The following is a 21789-nucleotide window of genomic DNA, read 5'->3' on the forward strand; positions in this document are numbered from 1 at the left end:
AGAGTAATAAAGAGTAATAAATGAGTGAGGACCTGATGAGGGTCTCCTAGAAAGTCATAGATGCACAAACTGGTGCACTCGTTTATCCTCAAATCTGCTCAGAATAACGGTGTTAAAAGCCGAGCTATAATCGATAAATCACATTCACAGCTATATTCCACAGTGTTCAGGATGAGCTACTGCAGGGTGGAAGAACTGTATCAATGGCATCCCCTGTAGATCTACTGGCTCTGCAGACATACTGGTCGCATTCAGTGGTCGCTGTTGCAGGTTGTTTTGTTTTCAGGTTTACCATTTGAGAGGATTACTTGACAGGATCTGTGAGTCGACCTGCTGAATAACTGACGTCTTTAGGTATCAGACATGCCAGAATATTTACTTTGCCAAGCCAGATATTTGGGGATTTTCCACAGTCTGGTGTTGTGTAATACGCATTTTGTGATTTTGGTGGCATTGGGGGTCTTATGCAGTTTGTTTGTTATTGGGAGAGCTTTCAGTTTCATTTCTTGCAAACTATTTCATTACTTAAAACCTGCTTTTCTTCCTCCAAATTGTTAATGCAACCATTTCAGCTTCTGCAGTTTATACAGTCTGGTTTGCTTGGCACATATCGTGTTACAGAAACTCAGGGTGGTTTATCTGTTTGTAATCAGTTTCTGTTTATGTTTTGATTTTCAGACTTTGTAAACTGCCATGAAAAAATGTAATTCAAGAGTACAGATCACTTTGACTGATTTGTTAAACAAAAGGTGTAATGTAAGCTTAATACTGAATATAAAACAGTCCACTTCAGCAGTCAGCACAGACTCTTGGCATCTTTCTTGAGGATTTGCTTCACACAAAATGGTGATATTTGACACCTTTTCCTTTTGTTTTGTTGCGTGTACTTCTGCCCATCTAGCACTGCATTGTTCAGCTGGAAGCGAGAAGATCTCAAAGTAATTCTGGAACACAAGTGCTGTTCGAAGGTTGTGCTGCTACCTGACATTAAAGAGTAATAAAAATGCAGGTATACAGACAGACAATAACTTTGTATAATGTTAATGTTTACCCCCCCCCCCTGGTGGAACTGAAGAGTCGCATAGTTTGGGTGATGAACGATCTCCTCAGTCTGTCAGTGGAGCAGGACGGTGACAGCAGCCTGTCGCTGAAGCTGCTCCTCTGTCTGGAGATGATCCTGTTCAGTGGATGCAGTGGATTCTCCATAATTGATAGGAGTCTGCTCAGTGCCCGTCACTCCGCCGCAGATGTAAAACTGTCCAGCTCTTTGCCTACAATAGAGCCTGCCTTCCTTACCAGTTTGTCCAGGCGTGAGGCGTCCTTCTTCTTTATGCTGCCTCCCCAGCACACCACTGCGTAGAAGAGTGCACTCGCCACAACCATCTGATAGAACATCTGCAGCATCGTATTGCAGATGTTGAAGGACGCCAGTCTTCTAAGGAAGTATAGTCGACTCTGTCCTCTCTTGCACAGGGCATCAGTATTGGCAGTCCAGTCCAGTTTATCATCCAGCTGCACTCCTAGGTATTTATAGGTCTGCACCCTCTGCACACAGTCACCTCTGACGATCACGGGGTCCATGAGGGGCCTGGTCCTCCTAAAATCCACCACCAGCTCCTTGGTTTTGCTGGTGTTCAGGTGTAGGTGGTTTGAGTCGCACCATTTAACAAAGTCCTTGATGAGGTTCCTATCTTTAAGATGTCCCCATCTTTACTTTTTCCGAGACTCTGTTTCTCTTGGTACCCAATCATGTGACTAACTTTATCAGCTGGAAGATGAGATGTCTCACCATGTTTGTTTGTTTGTTTGTTTGTTTGTTTGTTTGTTTGTTTGTTTAGCAATAACCAAATCATCCAGTCTTTTGTCGTGCCTGTCCCAACCTTTTTGAAAGGTCGGACTGGCGTCAAATTCAAAATGAGAAGATATTTTTCATAAAACAGTAACATTTCTCAGTTTCGGCATTTGTTCTGTTTCCACTGACATATGGGTTTAAGTGAATCCTAAATCATTGTGTACTGTTTTACATTTTACACATTTTTGCAAATGGTCCTGTATTACCCTTATAACGTAACTTAACTAAATGCAGGTTACAACGCCATATAAATGACTGAATTAATTGCGAGTAAAGTCACTGCGGTTAATCTGACAACACCAAATTAGTCACTCAAAGTGCAGCTTAATAAATAAATTGAGCTGACATGAACTATTTGACAAATTCAGGTTTATAACCGTTATACAAAATAAATAACTGAATGTTAACTGACTGCGGTGGGATGGCACCCTGCCCAGGATTGGTTCCTGCCTTGTGCCCTGTGTTGACTGGGATTGGCTCCAGCAGACCCCCGTGACCCTGTGTTCGGATTCAGCGGGTTGGAAAATGGATGGATGAATGTTAACTGAACAGACTTCAAATATGTTGATAGTATCATGCAGGTGTCGTGTGTCGTCCATTGATGGATGATCTTTCATGTGTTGTTTACCACCCTTTGGGGGGCCTTTTTATCTGCTGTGGAGTAACTGGAGGAGAGTAAGTGAGGACACTCTCTAGAGACCATCAGTAAAAGGGCATCAGCAGTCGCTCACACAAATCAAACTTCTGCTGTGCCTTCTTGATCAGTGATGCAGCATTAGTTGTCCATGAGATGCTCTCCTTGATAAAAGTTTCTGAAGATTGAAAGGTAGAGACTCTTTCTACTTTCTCCCCAGATTCTTACTTAGCCTCCTGAAATCAATCGTGTGCTCTTGAGTGACAAATTGTTAACCGAGGGCCATTCTGTGACACTCTGCACCTCTTCTCTGTAGGCTGAATCATCTCCATTTGAGATCAGTCTGATTAATGCCAAGTTTGTTGCCAACTTAATGATGATGCTATTTGAAGGAGTCAGAACAGCCCCAAGTGTAGAGAGATTACAGGAAGGGGGCTCAGCACACAGCCTTATAGACCTAGCAGAGTGATTGATGAGTGAGGACCTGATGAGGGTCTCCTAGAAAGTCATAGATGCACAAACTGGTGCACTCGTTTATCCTCAAATCTGCTCAGGATAACGGTGTTAAAAGCCGAGCTATAATCGATAAATCACATTCACAGCTATATTCCACAGTGTTCAGGATGAGCTACTGCAGGGTGGAAGAACTGTATCAATGGCATCCCCTGTAGATCTACTGGTTCTGCAGACATACTGGTCGCATTCAATGGTTGCTGTTGCAGGTTGTTTTGTTTTCAGGTTTACCATTTGAGAGGATTACTTGACAGGATCTGTGAGTCGACCTGCTGAATAACTGACGTCTTTAGGTATCAGACATGCCAGAATATTTACTTTGCCAAGCCAGATATTTGGGGATTTTCCACAGTCTGGTGTTGTGTAATACGCATTTTGTGATTTTGGTGGCATTGGGGGTCTTATGCAGTTTGTTTGTTATTGGGAGAGCTTTCAGTTTCATTTCTTGCAAACTATTCATTACTTAAAACCTGCTTTTCTTCCTCCAAATTGTTAATGCAACCATTTCAGCTTCTGCAGTTTATACAGTCTGGTTTGCTTGGCACATATCGTGTTACAGAAACTCAGGGTGGTTTATCTGTTTGTAATCAGTTTCTGTTTATGTTTTGATTTTCAGACTTTGTAAACTGCCATGAAAAAATGTAATTCAAGGGTACAGATCACTTTGACTGATTTGTTAAACAAAAGGTGTAATGTAAGCTTAATACTGAATATAAAACAATCCACTTCAGCAGTCAGCACAGACTCTTGGCATCTTTCTTGAGGATTTGCTTCACACAAAATGGTGATATTTGACACCTTTTCCTTTTGTTTTGTTGCGTGTACTTCTGCCCATCTAGCACTGCATTGTTCAGCTGGAAGCGAGAAGATCTCAAAGTAATTCTGGAACACAAGTGCTGTTCGAAGGTTGAGATCCTACCTGACATTAAACCACTTCACCATTGCAAAACAACACTTTTCAATGCTCTGGGCACATACAATAAAAAATGGAGTTGAGGGTAATTGTTTCTATATAAAAATTTTTTTACAAAAATGGCAGCTACACTTACTGTATATATTTCAGAGAATACTTACATAAACAGTAAACAGCATCATCGACTGAGTTTAAAACTGCCCACATTTACAGTACATTTAAGTGTATTGTAAGGAGCTCCCGCACACAAAATGATGGCATGTCATTCATTTTTATTTTTAAGTGTACATCAACTCACCTGGAACTGCCTCTGCACATCAGCAGTGACCAGCGCCTTGACCAATTCTTGTGTTGTCTTTCCAAGTGAGGTAGCAGCTACCATCTCATTTTGTTCACAGTAAGGTTCAGAGGTTAAGGCGAGGCTGTGCCACAAGAGGCTGGTGGGCATAGTGACACGAGGTCAAACAGGACTGGGTTCTTTTCAGGCCCACCACATTAGTCACAATTGTCATTACTCGGGTGTTTCAAAGGCACAGAAGTCACAAAAATACTTTCAAAAGTTGCCATCTGGGGGGAATGCCACCAAAACCCAGACTAGAAACAAAAAAGGGCCTGTAATAATCTTTATATAAGAAAAGATTTGCTTTTAATGAAGATGCTCTGTAGCACCAGAAGCTCCTTAGAGCACAAAAGAATTGCCAGAGAAGGTGAGGCATTACACAGCAACCAAAGTCCAAGTACAGACTCCAAAAGCAAAGTCAAAAACAGAGCACAGGTTCAAAAAATACAGGAAATGTTGAAAAGCAATAAGGCACAGCCAAGCACAAATGACACTCCACTCCTTAACGCGTTCGAATTGAACTGCCAGGAACAATGGGAGACCCTCCAGTATACAGGATGGAGGGCAATTCCTGGCGGTGATTAGGGAACCACCCACAAAACACATGTGACATAATCAAATAAACACAAAGAATAACTTACATAATAAACAAAAGAAAGATTAATACAAACAAACAAGATACAGTTAGACAAAACAGACAAGAAACACAACTTTGATCCACAGCCAGAGGAGAAATGCTGGCTGAAACATGACAGCAATGAGACAATAAGGAGCCTGGATTAGATGGGAGAATGGGATCAAGAAGAATTTGACTTGGGTGGAGATACCAAACTCTGAGCCACAGCACATACAATCCCCTGTCCAGGCTGTATAAGGTATATTGCCCACTCCATTGAACCTGCCCATAAGGGGTAAAGCAGAGTCTCCAATATGCCTGCTGACCTCCAAGTGAAGCACCTTGGAACACATCGGGAGCAGCTGCTCCAAAACACTTGCTGGTGGAGGTCACAGATGGCATCACAAGTAATTCTTCAAGGCTATCGCCCAAAACTGTCACTGTAGGAATCGCTGCAGTCAAGCGTTCCCTCCTCTCTAAGCAGGTGATTGCTTTTGATTGTGTCCTGTTCTGGGAGTCCCAAAAGCACACAAATCCCATAAATAACTCTTAAATTGCCCACTCTGGTTTGTTACCATCAAAACCCCAACTAGAAACAAAAAGGTCCTTGAAGATTTGAAGACTGAAGATTTATTTTTAAGGAAAATACTCTGGAGCACAAGAAGCTCAATGGAGCACAAAAAGGAGTTGCTTGAGAAGACAAGGCAATCCAAAGTTAATAGAGTCCCGATTCAGAATCCCAAAAAAGAACAGAGCTGAATGTCAACATATCCCAATAAGTCACAATAAGGCACAGCATTCATCAAAAACTCCCTATAGCATTAGAAATGAACCACTAGGAACTTTGGGAGACCCTCTGGATTTATAAGTCTGAGGATAGTTTCTGGCAGTGATTGACAGGTGGTCCTGCCTCTTGGGGGGCCACTCACAAAACACTAAGGCTTTGATACACTGACAACATGAAAATAAAGAGTACAAATCAAACGCAAGCAATATATTAACTTAAACAATAGGACAGCGGTTCTCAAACTGTGGGGCGCACTTGAATTAATGAATAAGACATCAAAATTAATTTTTTACATTTTTATTTCAAATTTAAATTTGCAAGTATATAATCTCTTATGTAACACAGTCACAACAACACAGCTATGAACTAACTGACGAGCGGCGCTGCTGCTGTTGCTTTTATAGTCGCGTATTTTCAATCCAGAAAGTTTGAGACGTATCGGTGTCTGTCGCCAACAGTTGGTTAACAGTAGATCAGGTAATAAAGTGGCGCGACTGCATCACATTGGCAGCGTAGCCAATATTGCCAAATTGAGTTACATAATTTACTGTGTATTGGGTTATTTTCATGATACAACTAACAGCGGTATAATATTTGTCGGACAAAAATACATTTGTCTCGCGCAGATTGACTTCATCAGTGTCCTCGTTTACGAGATTTTTAAAAATTAAAACATATTTAATCGTTTCTTTACATAAAAAAATAATTAAATAAGAATAAATAATTTATTCTTTGTTTTTGGGATGAGGTTTACTACCAAAAACCACACAAGGTATTTTAACAGTTATTAAAGCACTTTAAAAAAATTAATTGGAAATATTTCATCGAAGTTAGCCAAACACATGGAAATCTTATGGAAGTAAAAATGATAGAATACCGCGACACCGCACGAGTGTCATACCTTTGTTACTTGTATCATGGGTTATTCTCATCTATCTTATATTATTCAGGGGGAGCAGAATTATTCCAGGTAAAAAAAGGGGGGGCGCGAAATACAAAAGTTTGAGATCCGCTGCACTAGGATCAAAAATGAGCCAAATGGACATAAAACAAAGACTGGAACTGCAGCCAGAGGAAGAACCCCCGGCTGAAACAGGGCAGGCAGGGCAGGCGAGCAGACAAAAGCCACGGGGCAAACACTTGCGTACACTTTGGCCTTCAGCAAGGGATTGGCAGTTACTGGTGGACCTCAGACAACAATTGAAGTACCACAGCCATACCGCTGTCTCTGCCTTCTGACCCAACATGTTCATCTTGACTGAGGCCACCAAACAAGTGGTGATGGAGCAGACTGTCTGGTGGGGAGAATGTCTGGAAGAGGCCATTGAGAGGAAGCTGATCCAACACACGCAATGTCCACAAGTGGGACAAGGAGCCAGGTGGGCTGCAGGGGCTTTGCAGCTCGCTTCCTAATCAAGGTTCCTCAGTTTTCTAGGTATAATAGGAGGTGGGAGGAGGAAAGAAATCCATAAGACCGCTAAAGCAGAGAAGAGAGCCTGTCAAAAAGTTGGAGAGAGTTGGGATCTAACTAGCTAGCATGCCAACTGGACACAGGTTGGGGTTCTATCAGCCTCGGCTGGGTCACCTGGAGAGAGTGCTGATGTTGAACGACCCAAAACACCCGGACATTCCAGCCAGGAACTTCCCTGATGACATGTTCAGCAACATCAGTAGATGCACTTAAACACTGCTTGCCCTGGAAAGTGGTGACATTTCTCCCATTGCCTGTGAGAGACTCAGGGGGTCACATTACCACAATCGCATGCTGTTTCCTTGGTAATCAAGAGGGGTTTTTCTCTAAACAGAGAAATAGTCCATGTTGTCGCGTGACAAGGCTCTGGTTCATAGGCCATTGTGTTCCTTTTGTCAGGTGATTATATATCTGACCATGGAAATTGGGCAGTTTAAACAAAAGCCCTGCCAGGTTTAAGATAAACATCTGAGAAGTACATGCTCATGTACAAGTTAAATGGCGGCAGCTACAGCTCATTCACTAGGGATTCTAGGGAAAATACACGCAGAGCGGCGCTAATAAAAATAACTTAATTCCTGTTCCCTATATCAATAACGCCCATAGTATTCATCTCTGCTCCTCCGAAACATTGAATATGGCACTATTAAATATTAGAGCTTTAACTAACAAGACGTTTTTTATCAACGACATTATTAGTGAAAAAAAAATAGATTTTATTGCACTAAGTGAAACGTGGCTTAGCTCAGATGGCGCAGCTGTTTTAATCGAATCTGCGCCTCCGGATTACAGTTTTACTCGTGCTGATCGCCAAGGAAAGAGAGGTGGAGGGCTAGCGAACATTTACTCAAGCAGGTTAAAATGTAAAAATATCAGTTTTGGTAAATTCAAGTCTTTTGAGTATCTCGCCATTGTTATTCAGGGAGATTCTCACGTTCTAGTATTATCCGTGTATAGACCTCCTAAATTCAACGCGTCTTTCTTTGAGGAATTCTCTGACTTAATGTCAATCTTAATTACGAACTATGACGCACTCTTAATAGTCGGCGACTTTAATTTTCATGTAGATAATCAATGTGACCAAAAAGTAAAAGAATTTATGAACCTCCTGGACTCTTTTGATTTGAGACAGCTCGTTAATCAGCCTACACATAAAGCAGGTCATACGTTAGACTTAGTAATTACTAAAGGACTAAAAGTTGATATAAAGCAGGTCATTGATACGGGTCTTTCAGACCATTTTCTTCTACTTTTTAATATAGAAATAATGATAGAAAACACTCATGAGAAGCATATTGTTAAAAAACGCTTCTTTGACTCATCAGCAACTTTAAAACTTACAAACATTCTAACCAATCAGTCCGTTTATAGTGCCAACTATAATAGCGAGGAGAATGTAAATAGTAAGGTGGAAAGATTTAATACTAAAGTGAGGGCTGCTGTTGACTTAGTTGCACCTGAAAAGACAGTTAAAAAATCTTCTAGCATTGTTATACCAGGGAAGACCCAAAGAGTGTCTGATTTAAAGAGAACATGCCGTAGAGCTGAGCGTAAATGGAGGAAGACTAAACTAACTATTGACTATGAAATATTAAAAGTTAAAATAACAGAATACAATAACACAGTCCGTCTTGAGAGGCGCTGCTATTTCTCTAAGATTATAAATAACAATGCTAGTAATCCCAGAGTGTTATTTTCGACAATTGATCATCTGTTAAACCCAGGTAACTCAAAGGAATGCCTCCTAAGTACTTCCAGTAAAACCTGTGAGGCTATCGCTGTATTTTTCAATCAAAAAATTAATGATATTAGAAATAACATAGTATATCTCCCCAACACTAAGGATCCCCCGAAACCCCAGTACTCCATAATAAATAAATTAGAGTCTTTCACTAGGATAGATTTACCTGATTTACATAAAATAATTTCTCAAATGAAACCATCCACCTGTGCCCTTGACCCAATACCAACAAATTTTTTCAAAGAAGTATCGGGTGTGCTTATTGATAATGTTCTTGACATAGTAAATTCGTCATTAGATACGGGGGTCTTCCCAGACTGTCTTAAGACTGCGGTAGTTAAACCCCTACTTAAGAAAAATAATCTCGACCCCTCTTCTCTTGAAAATTATAGACCCATCTCTAACCTGCCTTTCTTAAGTAAAATTCTAGAGAAGGCAGTCATTATGCAGTTAAATGAGCACCTCAATAAACATGCTATTCTTGATAAATTTCAGTCAGGTTTTAGAACAAATCACAGCACAGAAACTGCACTCGTTAAAGTAGTCAATGACTTGCGGGTAAATGCAGACAGAGGCCATTTATCTGTTCTCATCCTCTTAGATTTGAGTGCCGCATTTGACACTATTGATCATAATATTCTTAAGAATCGCCTTAGTCAATGGGTGGGCCTCTCTGGCAGTGTCTTAAACTGGTTTGAATCCTACCTGGCAGGGAGAAAATTCTTTGTTAGTTGTGGTAATTATAACTCAAAGACACATGATATTCTATATGGTGTTCCACAAGGCTCTATCCTGGGTCCGCTGCTCTTCTCAATCTACATGCTTCCATTAGGTCAGATTATCTCGGGACATAACGTGAGCTACCACAGCTATGCTGATGACACACAGCTGTATTTATCAATAGCACCTGATGACCCCAAATCTCTTGATTCGCTAACACAATGTCTAACCTGTATCTCAGAATGGATGAATAGTAACTTTCTCAAATTAAATAAAGAAAAAACCGAAATCTTAGTGATTGGCAATAATGGATACAATGAGGCTATTAGAAATAAACTGGATGCATTAGGATTAAAAGTCAAATCGGAGGTAAAAAGCTTAGGGGTAACCGTTGATTGTAATCTGAATTTTAAATCGCATATTAATAAAATCACTAGGACAGCATTTTTTCACCTAAGGAACATAGCAAAAGTTAGACCTCTTATATCATCGAAAGATGCAGAGAAATTAGTTCATGCGTTTGTCTTTAGTTGGCTAGATTACTGTAATGCACTCCTCTCAGGACTACCCAAAAAAGACATCAATCGTTTGCAGTTAGTGCAGAATGCAGCTGCTAGAATCCTTACCAGGAAAAGAAAATCCGAACACATTTCTCCAGTTTTGATGTCACTACACTGGTTACCTGTGTCATTCAGAATTGACTTTAAAATTCTGCTTATGGTTTATAAAGCTTTAAATAATCTCGCCCCGTCTTATATATCGGAATGTCTGACACCTTATATTCCAAATCGCAACCTCAGATCCTCAACTGAGTGTCTCCTTAGAATTCCAAGAGCAAAACTTAAAAGAAGTGGTGAGGCGGCCTTCTGCTGTTATGCACCTAAAATCTGGAATAGCCTGCCAGTAGGAATTCGCCAGGCTAATACAGTGGAGCACTTTAAAAAACTACTGAAAACACATTACTTTAACATGGCCTTCTCATAACTTCACTGTAATTTAATCCTGACACTCTGTATATCCAATTCATTATAATAACTATTCATTCAAAATTTGTACTAACCCCTACTCTCTCTTCTGTTTTCTTTTCCGGTGTCCTATTGGTGGTGGCTTGTGCCACCACCATCTACCCAAAGCACCATGATGTTCCAACAATGATGGATGGATTAAAAGCCAGAAGTCTGTATATCCATCAGCATCAAGTGACTCCGTGAGAACCCTAACTACAAAGAGGACTATTTCATTTATGTTAGGTAGAATGCCCAAAGGGGACTGGGCGGTCTCGTGGCCTGGAACCCCTACAGATTTTATTTTTTTTCTCCAGCCTTCTGGAGTTTTTTTTTTGTTTTTTCTGTCCCCCTTGGCCATCGGACCTTACTCCTTTCTATGTTAACTAATGTTGTCTTATTTTAATTTCTTATTTGTCTTTTATTCTTCTTTTCTTCGTTATGTAAAGCACTTTGAGCTACTTTTTGTATGAAAATGTGCTATATAAATAAATGTTGTTGTTGTTGTTGTAGGGATTCGAAGGAGAGACAAGACAGGTTTAAAGTTACATCTGGTCACATAGTGGAAGAAAAGGAGCTTTAATTCAGTGCCACCTGAAAAAGTAAAAATGGTAAATGCTTACCAGGGACCTGCGTGTACCCTCAATAAAGTGGAACTTTCATAACAAGGTCCATCCTGTTTATCTCATTATTTGAAATATACAGATGAGGCATTTGTTTCTTTTCTAACTTGGCTCATGGCATTGTTTAATTTCCACGCTACACCCAACCCGGGGTGAAAGCTCCCTGGTTTGACGTTCTTTAAGAATTACAGCCCTTTTGAAACTGACGTATTTCTCCCCAAGTGCATTTTAGGACAAAGACATACTACCTGCTCTTTTAACGTCATTTTAATGTCATCGTACACAACAGAAACCCATAGAAAAGTCCAAAGTCTTATCTTGTCCAGGTCAATGGAGCAGGAGGAAGCAGGAGACATCTTCAGATCTCCCATAGATTAACTTCAAGGTCCACAGGGCAAACGTTTAGAAGGGTCCTTTAGATCCAGAAATGAAGGAGAACACATTTTCTGATGAAACATATCAACTTCAATTGACCATTTCTGTTATTTATTACCTTAATGACCAGTTCATACATAGGTTGATTAAAGTTTTGTATTTGTTTTTTAGTTGTCCGAGAATTGAAAGTCCTTCTGCTTCCTGATTCAGTTGACATTCACTTAGTAACTAATTACTTATTCATTTATTCATCTACAAGCACTGAATGTTTCCTGGTGACCTTTGCAGACAGGAAACAATCAAGAGTCTTATCTTACCTCATCTCACCTCCTCTCATTTTCCAAAACTGCTTTTCCTGGTGAGGGCCGCAGTGGCAGCAGGCCAGGTAATTCAGGATGGATTTCCCCATCTCCAGCTGCAGATTCCAGCTCTTCCCCGGGAATTCCCAAGCAATCTTGAGAGATATATGATCCCTCCAGAGTGTCTGGGACCTGCTTCAGGGTCAGCCCTACAGGGTGCAGCTCGAGAGGCAACCTTATGAAATGCCCAAACTGGCTCAATGGGCTATTCTCAATCTGGAGAAGCAGCGACTCTACTCGGAGGGCCTCACAATTTACTGAGCTTCTCACCCCACCACAGAGTGTCAGCCCAGACATCCTGTTAAGAAACCTCATTTCAGCCGCTTCTCATTCTTTCAGTCATTATCCAAAGCTCGTGACTGTAAGTCAGGACAAGGACGTAGTTCAACAGATAAATTGAGAATCTGATCTTTAGACTCAGCTGCTCCTGCTTGACCACCGCAGATGGGTACAGCACTTGCAGCCATCTACCACTGTTTCAATCTGCTTGTTGATCTCACATTCCCCTTATCCATCACTTGTGAACAGGAACCCAAGATACTTGAACTTCCACTACTGGCACTTGTGCCACACCAACCCTGGTGAGAGCAGTCCCCTCTTGTCCTGGAGAGAACCATGAGTTTGTTGGTGCTGATCTTTATCCCAGCTGCTTCACTCCTGGTAATGAATCACTTAGGGCGTGCTGAAGGTCATGGTCAAATGAGACAAAGAGGACAACATTATCTGTGTAAAGCAACGATGCTACTCCTAGCTGCCCCAACTGGACTCCCTCACATCTTTAGCTGAGCCTTGACATCCTGTCCATGAAAATGACAAACTGGAATGGTGACGAGACACGGCCTTGACAGAGTGAATGAATCTGACTTAATACTAAGCATTCAGACAAAGATCTCACTGCACTCATATAGGCCATGGATGGCACGCTACAGTGACCCTGTTACCCCAAACTCCGGCTGCAGCCCCCACAACACATGCTGAGATGGTCATCTAACTGCCATGCACCCTCCAGAAACTGACTGGAGGAGAGTTTTAGCTTTAATTGAAAAAGGACGTTTCTCTTGGCCACCACTACAATCTACATGGAGTAAGTAGCAAATAAGCAGTGCTAGAAAGAGTCCAGAGAAGAGCGACAGGGGCTGAGTTATGAGGAAAGATTAAAAGAGCTGAGCCTTAAGGAGATGAAGAAGAGACCTGACTGAAATGTTTAAATCTATGAAGGGAATTAGTCCAGTGGATCGAGATGGTAACTTTAAAATGCGTTCATCAAGAACACGAGGACATAGTCCGAAACTTGTGAAGGGGAAATGTCACACAAACATTAGGAAGTTTTTCTTTACACAGAGAACCACAGACATTTGAATGAATGAATGACCAAGTAGTGTGGTGGACAGGAGGACTTTAGGGACCTTCAAAACTCGACTTGATATTATTTTGGAGGAATTGAGAACTGAGTAGAACTGGCGAGCTTTGTTGGCCTGGATGGCCTGTTCTCGTCCAGATTGCTCTGCCGTTCTAATAACAAAGTCATGTTTGGCCACAGTATCCTTTGAAGGTTCTGGTTTATTGTTTGTCTGTTTACTTGTGTATCTGTTAAGAGTGTTTTAGCGTCTTTTGTGATGTTCGTGATAATGTTTGAGCAGACATTTCATCTTTGATAACTGATGCTTTTCTTTGTATGCTAGGGTCTGTATGGGCATATAGGGGGTCTGCTGGAGATTCTGGGACTGGTAAACTGCACTTCGACTGGTCAGGATGGCTGTGACGTTGTCCACTCTGCTTTGCTGGCCATTGGGATATTCTTGCTGTTTTTACCTGTCCTCCTTGATACTTATGATCTTTGTTTTTATTTCATTTTAGGAGAAATGGCATGCATTTGGATGAAGCTCTGTCCTCTTCTGTTATCACTCGTTCATGTCTCAGGTGAGGGCTGAATGACATCTCTTAGTCTGTCATAAGTTGAAACAGTAAAACAATGCAGTGTCCCAAAGGAAGCTCCATTTTGATTAACACTGTTTTCCGGCCGGTTGATGTTCATTCTTCTGTTGGAGCCACCAATCTGTCTAGGCCAGATTTATTCACAGGGGCATTTCTAACCATTTTTACTTGATGTATAAGAGTTCATTGCTTCTACATGAAAAGGCAGACAGATGTGATAAAAGTGTAAACTTTAATTCTCACTGAGTGTCTCTCCTTGGGTCTGCTTATGAGCTTTCATCAGTTAAGTTGTTCAAAAAATGTCTTCAAGGCCCCCCTCGTCTCTCCCATATTTTATTCATTTTGACTGTCACTGTGCTCTTGTTCACTTCGTTTCTACCTTTCTTTCTTGTGATTTTCCCCTACTGCCATCTCAAGTTCCTCATTCACTCCACTCCTCTGTATCTTCACTTCTGGACGCTCACCTTACCCTTCAAGTGTAACATATTATTGAAAGCCATTTCTCTTGAATGCTGTTCAAATGGCTAAGTTTTTCTTCTTTCAAAGATCTGTAGACACATGGAATACATGACCAAGTATCATGGAAGACACCAGGACTTTAGGGAGCTTCAAACTTCAACAAATATGTTCTGATGTTCAAAAAACTATTACAAGTGTAATAAAAAGGAAAGTGTGGCTCCATCACAAAACTTGACAGAAGCATGAAGTACAGAAGCAAAGACTAGTCAGCATAAAGCAACCCACACGGACATGGACCAAGTGTGCAAACTGTCACAGTTTGTCACCACAACTCCACACTCATTGTCCGTGAGAGACTCGGCCCTCCACTTGGCCACACGACCATCCTGAAACTCCCAGCTAGAAGGAGCAAAACACTGATGGCCATTCTGTGAGAAAACTAAGTGCACATCTAATGCACCGTCACAAAATCGCAATCAAGGACGGCTGTGCTTTACTCTGGTCTCTGCAATTTTGGTTGATGTCAGCTCATCTCGTGACTTGAGCCAGTCCACCATGTTGCATATTTTTATATGGTTCATAGATAGATAGATAGATAGATAGATAGATAGATAGATAGATAGATAGATAGATAGATAGATAGATAGATAGATAGATAGATAGATAGATAGATAGATAGATAGATAGATAGATAGATAGAATGTGAAAGGCACTATATAACCGATAGTGGTTCGAGATTCCATACGTGTATGGGGGGCTGGCCCACCAAATAGGCAGTGTGGTCTCTGCCACTATCTGGATATGGACAGAGATGGATGCCAGTACAATGGGGGACTTGATAAAGGACCCTTAACCAGCTGGTATACCAGTACAATGGAGGGACAGGGAGGCAACTTACTTGAGTTATTTACAACCCTGAATCGCTAGATGGCAGCGTCACTAGATTATGGTACCTCTGTGGATACCCACAGGGCATGTTGGGAATTGTAGTTTTGTGGGGCAGCCCTTTTGGGTTTTGTGGGTGATACCAAGGGACAGTGTCATGGCACTGGAATTACTTTAAACATCAATGAAAATGAAGTGAAAGAACTTGTCAGAGGAGCAGCACAGCCCAGTAGTGATGAAGATAAATCCGTTCCTGTGTTAGATTTTTCCTATTAGCTCACAAAGGCTGAATATCAAAGTGCCAACACAAACTGAGAGATAAACAATCCCAGAAAGCAGGCGTAACACGATAAGGGCCAAGCATACCAGACTGTGTAAAATGCAGAGGCTGAAATGGTTGGTTGGAGTCCTACAGGACCCTTTTGTCCTGTGGGACCCTGGAGGCAGCTGATAGGTACCGGCAGGCCAATGCGGCTTCGGTGGTTGCTGAGGCAAAAACTCGGGCGTGGGAGGAGTTTGGGGAGGCCATGGAGAACGACTTTCGGACGGCTTCGAGGAGATTCTGGTCCACCGTCCGGCGTCTCAGGAAGGGGAAGCAGTGCAGTGTCAACACTGTGTATGGTGGGGATGGTGCGCTGTTGACCTCGACTCGGGACGTTGTGGGTCGGTGGGGGGAGTACTTCGAAGACCTCCTCAATCTCACTAACATGCCTTCCAATGAGGAAGCAGAGCCTGGGGACTCGGAAGTGGGCTCCCCCATCTCTGGGACTGAGGTCACCGAGGTGGTCAAAAAACTCCTTGGTGGCAGGGCCCCGGGGGTGGATGAGATACGCCCGGAGTTCCTCAAGGCTCTGAATGTTGTAGGGCTGTCCTGGTTGACACGTCTCTGCAACATCGCATGGACATCAGGGGCAGTGCCTCTGGATTGGCAGACCGGGGTGGTGGTCCCCCTCTTTAAGAAGGGGGACCGGAGGGTGTGTTCCAACTACAGAGGGATCACACTCCTCAGCCTCCCTGGAAAAGTCTATTCGGGGGTCCTGGAGAGGAGGGTCCGTCGGATAGTCGAACCTCAGATTCAGGAGAAACAGTGTGGTTTTCGTCCTGGTCGCGGAACAGTGGACCAGCTCTACACCCTTGGCAGGGTCCTAGAGGGTGCATGGGAGTTCGCCCAACCAGTCTACATGTGTTTTGTGGACTTGGAAAAGGCATTCGACTGTGTCCCTCGGGGAATCCTGTGGGGGGTACTCCGGGAGTATGGGGTACTGGACCCCCTGATAAGGGCTGTTCGGTCCCTGTACAACCGGTGTCAGAGCTTGGTCCGCATTGCCGGCAGTAAGTCGAACCCGTTTCCAGTGAGAGTTGGACTCCGCCAGGGCTGCCCTTTGTCACCGATTCTGTTCATAACTTTTATGGACAGAATTTCTAGGCGCAGCCAGGGTGTTGAGGGGGTCCGGTTTGGTGGGCTCAGGATTGGGTCACTGCTTTTTGCAGATGATGTTGTCCTGTTTGCTTCATCAGGCTGTGATCTTCAGCTCTCTCTGGATCAGTTCGCAGCTGAGTGTGAAGCGGCTGGGATGAGAACCAGCACCTCCAAATCTGAGACCATTGTCCTCAGCCGGAAAAGGGTGGAGTGCCCTCTCAGGGTTGGTAGCGAGATCCTGCCTCAAGTGGAGGAGTTCAAGTATCTCGGGGTCTTGTTCACGAGTGAGGGAAGAATGGAGCATGAGATCGACAGGCGGATCGGTGCGGCATCCGCAGTAATGCGGGCGCTGCATCAGTCTGTCGTGGTGAAAAAGGAGCTGAGCCATAAGGCGAAGCTCTCAATTTACCAGTCGATCTATGTTCCTACCCTCACCTATGGTCATGAGCTATGGGTAGTGACCGAAAGAACGAGATCGCGAATACAAGCGGCTGAAATGAGTTTCCTCCGCAGGGTGTCTGGGCTCTCCCTTAAAGATAGGGTGAGAAGCTCAGAGTAGAGCCGCTGCTCCTCCGCATCGAGAGGAGTCAGATGAGGTGGCTCGGGCATCTGATCAGGATGCCTCCTGGACGCCTCCCTGGTGAGGTGTTCCGGGCAGGTCTAACTGGGAGGAGGCCCCGGGGAAGACCCAGGACACGCTGGAGGGACTATGTCTCTCGGCTGGCCTGGGAACACCTTGGGATTCTCCCGGAAGAGCTAGAAGAAGTGGCCGGGGAGAGGGAAGTCTGGGCATCTCTGCTCAAGCTGCTGCCCCCGCGACCCGACCTCGGATAAGCGGGAGACGATGGATGGATGGTTAGATGGATGAAATGGTTGCTTTAACATTTTGGATGAAGAAAAGCAGCTTCTAACAAATGAAATGGTTTGCAAGAAGTGTGAGACGCCCATTTTTAAACTGCTAAAAAACACGTTGGCATTCTGTTAGCTGAGGCCTGTTTTAGGTTTTGACAAAGAGCAGAATATGAGGAGATCCCCCAAGTCAAGACTGAAACTGGATCAAGGGAAGTAAAACTGCTCTCCCAATAATAGAAAACAGTTTTGCTGGCTGCCGTGAGCCAAACTGTGTAAGACCACAAAATCACAAAATCACAAATTACACACCAGCAGGTTGGAAAAAATCCCAAAACATCTGTCTTGGCAAAGTAAATATTCTGGCATGCCTCACAACTAAAGATGTCAGCTATGCTGTCAAGGAAAGTTGTTTCAACATTCAATGTCCTTTGATGAATTTCCTGCACTCTTTGTTTCAGGCTTGGCATGGACTGCAAATCAGCAAACGAGGAGCACTTTCTTGTTTAGCCTGTCATCGAGGTTATTCTACTTTATTTTGTGCCTTCATTGAAAGAGCAGAATAAGACATATTCTGTTTTTCCAGTTTTTAACATATTAATATACGTAAATTAATTTGCACTCCATTTTAGTAACGTCCCTCAGTCAGAAACACAGAATGATTCTCGAGGTGCGCTGCCCTGTTTGGAGGCGCTGTTCAAATTAATTGACTCATCTCAGCCGCCCTCCCAGTATGTCTGCAGAGCCAGCAGATCTACAGAGGACGCCATTGCGGTTCTTCACTCTGCAGGAGCTCATCCTGAACACTGGTGAACGTACCTCTGAATGCGATTTATCGATTATCGTTTGCTCGTCTTTTAACACCATTACACTGAGCAGATTTGTTACTAAACATTGTGACAATGCGGGTTCGCTCCATGCTCCCATCCGACTTCTGGGAGCTCTTGAACCCGACACCATCAGTAATGTCACCGAGATGAGCTGACAAATGAGGACAATTCTCTAATGAAGCCAGGGGATAGTGTAAAAAGTGCCAAGGTGCTTTTATTATAATAAACAGTTGGGTCCAAACAAAAAGTGCATTGCATCACAATTCCAATAAATAAATCTGTAAAAAAAATCCAATAAAATCCGAGGTGAAAATCAGAAGTTGACATGCAGTTTCTCTCATCCCGATCTCAGCACACCTCCACCTCATCATTCTTCCCGGCTCTCCCATTGCTCGCGTAGCCGGCAGAGACCCAGCAGCCACAAGCTCCTTTCAGCCGACCTCCAGGCATCACAGCCAGACCGTCCGAGGTCGGCTCTCCTCTCCTCATCCTTCGCGCTCACATAGTCGCTCCTCAGATCCATCGGGAGGACACCTGCCTTCCTCACCCACTCCACCCGAACATTCAATGGGGTGTACTAGCCCCTAGAGCGCCACAGCCAAACGCTCCTTCGTGGTGCCCCAGCTCGTGCTGTCTCCTCCTTCCAGGTGGCCAGATTGTACCTGCTAAGACTGCTCTTTCACGTCCTCTAACCTCCATTTTCTTCTTCTTTTCCTCAATCCATACATCCATTCATCCATCCACCAATCCATCCATCCATCTGTCCCTTTTTCTCGATCCATCTATTTCCTTTCCTGCTGCCAGCCTGTCTCCATGGGCACAGTGCCTTAAATCACATGCCGCAGGAAGCCAATGAAGCAATTGAGAATGATCGCACCCCACACGTAACTCCCCGTGGTCATGCAATCACGCCCACGGAGATGGACACGGCTTTATGATTTAAAACCTGACCTTTTTTTTTTTTGAAGCCGCGGACCCGCTATTCCACAAACGGTGACACCTGAGGATGAGCGAGTGCTGTAGTTTGGGGATCTAGCAGACCATCACCATACAGTCATATTAGGTCCTCACCCTGCTGGTTAATCTTGTGTGCTGATCCCCTTCCTGTACTTACTCTACACTTCGGACAGTCCTGACTCACTCAATTAACACCATCGTTGTGTCGGAGGCAAACCTGGCATTAATGGGGCTGATCTCAAGTGGACGGGGTGAAAGAACGGCGCCACAGGGCAGAGCAGAGGGGAGCGGGTCCATCACGGGCTCCACAGGTTCTGCTGGACACTGAGATGCTTCGTGGCTACTGTTATGATCTCCCACTTTTATTATTTTTAAGTAAATTCCTATGCAGTCTGCACTGGGATTATATGGTTTTATTTTTGTCCAGAATCTGATTTGAGAAAGTTCATCATTTAATCCCATTTATGTGCAATGCCATTTTTCATTTCAGTGCCGCTATGCTGAGTTTCTGTTTCTGACGTCTCCATGGAGATCTTGCCCAGAATTCCTCAGGGATGCTCCTTTTATGGATAAGACCCCGATTCACTGTATTAAAAGCACATTATTTAGTCCTTCTGGTGTTTCTATTCCCCACTTTTGTTTCTGAATCTGGATTTTTCCGATTGCGTTTCATCTTTGATGAAAGATCTCCATGACTGCCGGCTTTGACCTTTGACTTATCGATTCTCCTTTTTACTGTTTCTTGCAAATCAGTGTAGCTGGGACGTGAGTCATTTACATTTATTTACTTGGCAGACGCTTTTACCAAACAGGAGAGATGGTGCACTTCAGCCATCGTTAGTTCAGTGCTGATGACTGGAGCCGTGTGGGTCAGCAAATGGAGCACTGGAGGCGTGTTGGAGCGTTGCTGGTCTTCTCTAACTATCGATATAAGTGTATTTATCGGTTTGATCTGCCTTACTTCATTATTACCTTTACAGATTATTTATTAAGGTCCTTACCTAAGCACAACATTTTGGACGCTGTTGGTTTGTTATAATGAAAAGCTCTATGTGCTTTGCATCCTAACTTGTCGATTGTTTCCTAATTCACCCCAAATCCATCTCGTTTATGACTATCAATGTCCTGGGAGATGGAGGCTCCCACAAGTTGTTATAATCGTCAACCTTAACCACAACAGGGTGAGGAGAAAAGCAGGCAGGCAGGTAGGCCTGGTCCTTGTGGTGCTCCAGTGCTGTTCACATACATGGTGGTCTGCCCGTCAGACAATCCATCATCCAGGACCCCAAAAGGCTCACTCGCCTGCATATCTCTGAGGTGACCCCTGAACAGGGATGGCTGGATGGAAATCAGAAACCCAGAATCCTCACAGTGTTGCCAGGTGAGAATAAGCCTTGTGGAGCAGACAGATAGCTGCATCCTCCCCTCCGGTCTTTGTCCAAACTGCAGTGGGTCCAAGTGGTCATTCACAAGGGGATTCATATAATCCAGAAACAGCCTTTCGAAGGTCTTCATGGCTTGGCTTTTGGCTATTTATTGGTGGTTTTGAGTCATTCTGTTGAAATCCTGATCCACTCATCTTCTCTCTGAGTTGAGTTTGTGTCTTTCATTTCAGGTGACGACTGCCTTACAGCCATCTTTGGGGAGACGGTGCAAATTCCCTGCTCTTTGAACACTACAGAATCCTTAAAGGCAGAAGACATTTCTGTCGAGTGGACAACAAGTGAAGGTCACATCGTTCATTCCTTTGTCAAAGGAGAGGATAAACTGGAACATCAGGACCTCCGGTTCAGAGGCCGAACGCAGCTCTTCACATCTGAACTGTCACGTGGTAACCTCTCGCTGAGCCTGTCAAACGTGTTATTCGCTGATGAAGGGGAGTTTAAGTGCAGTTACTACGACAGCAGAATCAGGGATGACAACAGCAAACCTCAATCTAAGCACTGCCTTCTAGTCGCAGGTGAGCAGACTGAGCATTTAAACCCATCCTGCGTGCTGTAAGCTTTGTGATCTTTAGTGGAGTCTCCCTCTTATCTACCCAGAATCTGAAATGATAAATCATAAATACAGAGAGTTCTTAGTAAACTTTACAATTTGAGTGGAATCTTTCCATTTCAATCTCTGTTGACGTGCTATCTGCTACCATTAAAGTGAAATAGCAAATGTAAAGGATAGAGACACGACAATGGAGGTGCGTCTTAGAGACGACTTTAGAGCAATCAGAATAAAACACATTTAATAATAATAATTCTTTGCATTTATATAGCGCTTTTCACACTACTCGAAGTGCTCAGCAATTGCAGGTTAAGGGCCCAACAGAGCAGAGTCCCTTTTGGCATTTAGGGGATTCGAACCGGCAACCTTCTGATCCCTAGCTTCAGAGCCACCACTCCACTAACAATTCAATGTTAGAGTAACGGGTGACATTACGTACTTAGGTATTCACAAAAAGAAAGAATCAGAAATAAAATCCATTGATGTGATAAGTGAGTGTTTGAGCTGTTGG

General features: G+C 43.3%; 1 protein-coding gene across 1 annotated transcript in view; it reads left to right on the plus strand.

Moving 5' to 3' along the window:
• The window catches only part of LOC114641373 (ICOS ligand-like), a 189644-nt gene that overhangs the window by 13855 nt on the left and 154000 nt on the right, over window positions 1-21789 (plus strand). Inside the window, exons 2-3 of the mRNA XM_051925944.1 lie at window positions 13806-13868; window positions 20899-21243. Coding sequence (XP_051781904.1) covers window positions 13811-13868; window positions 20899-21243 — 403 coding nt within the window. The 5' untranslated portion in view covers window positions 13806-13810. The remainder of the gene's footprint in view (window positions 1-13805; window positions 13869-20898; window positions 21244-21789) is intronic.

This window comes from Erpetoichthys calabaricus, chromosome 4 (assembly GCF_900747795.2).
Source record: "Erpetoichthys calabaricus chromosome 4, fErpCal1.3, whole genome shotgun sequence".
Classification (NCBI taxonomy): Eukaryota; Metazoa; Chordata; class Cladistia; order Polypteriformes; family Polypteridae; genus Erpetoichthys; species Erpetoichthys calabaricus.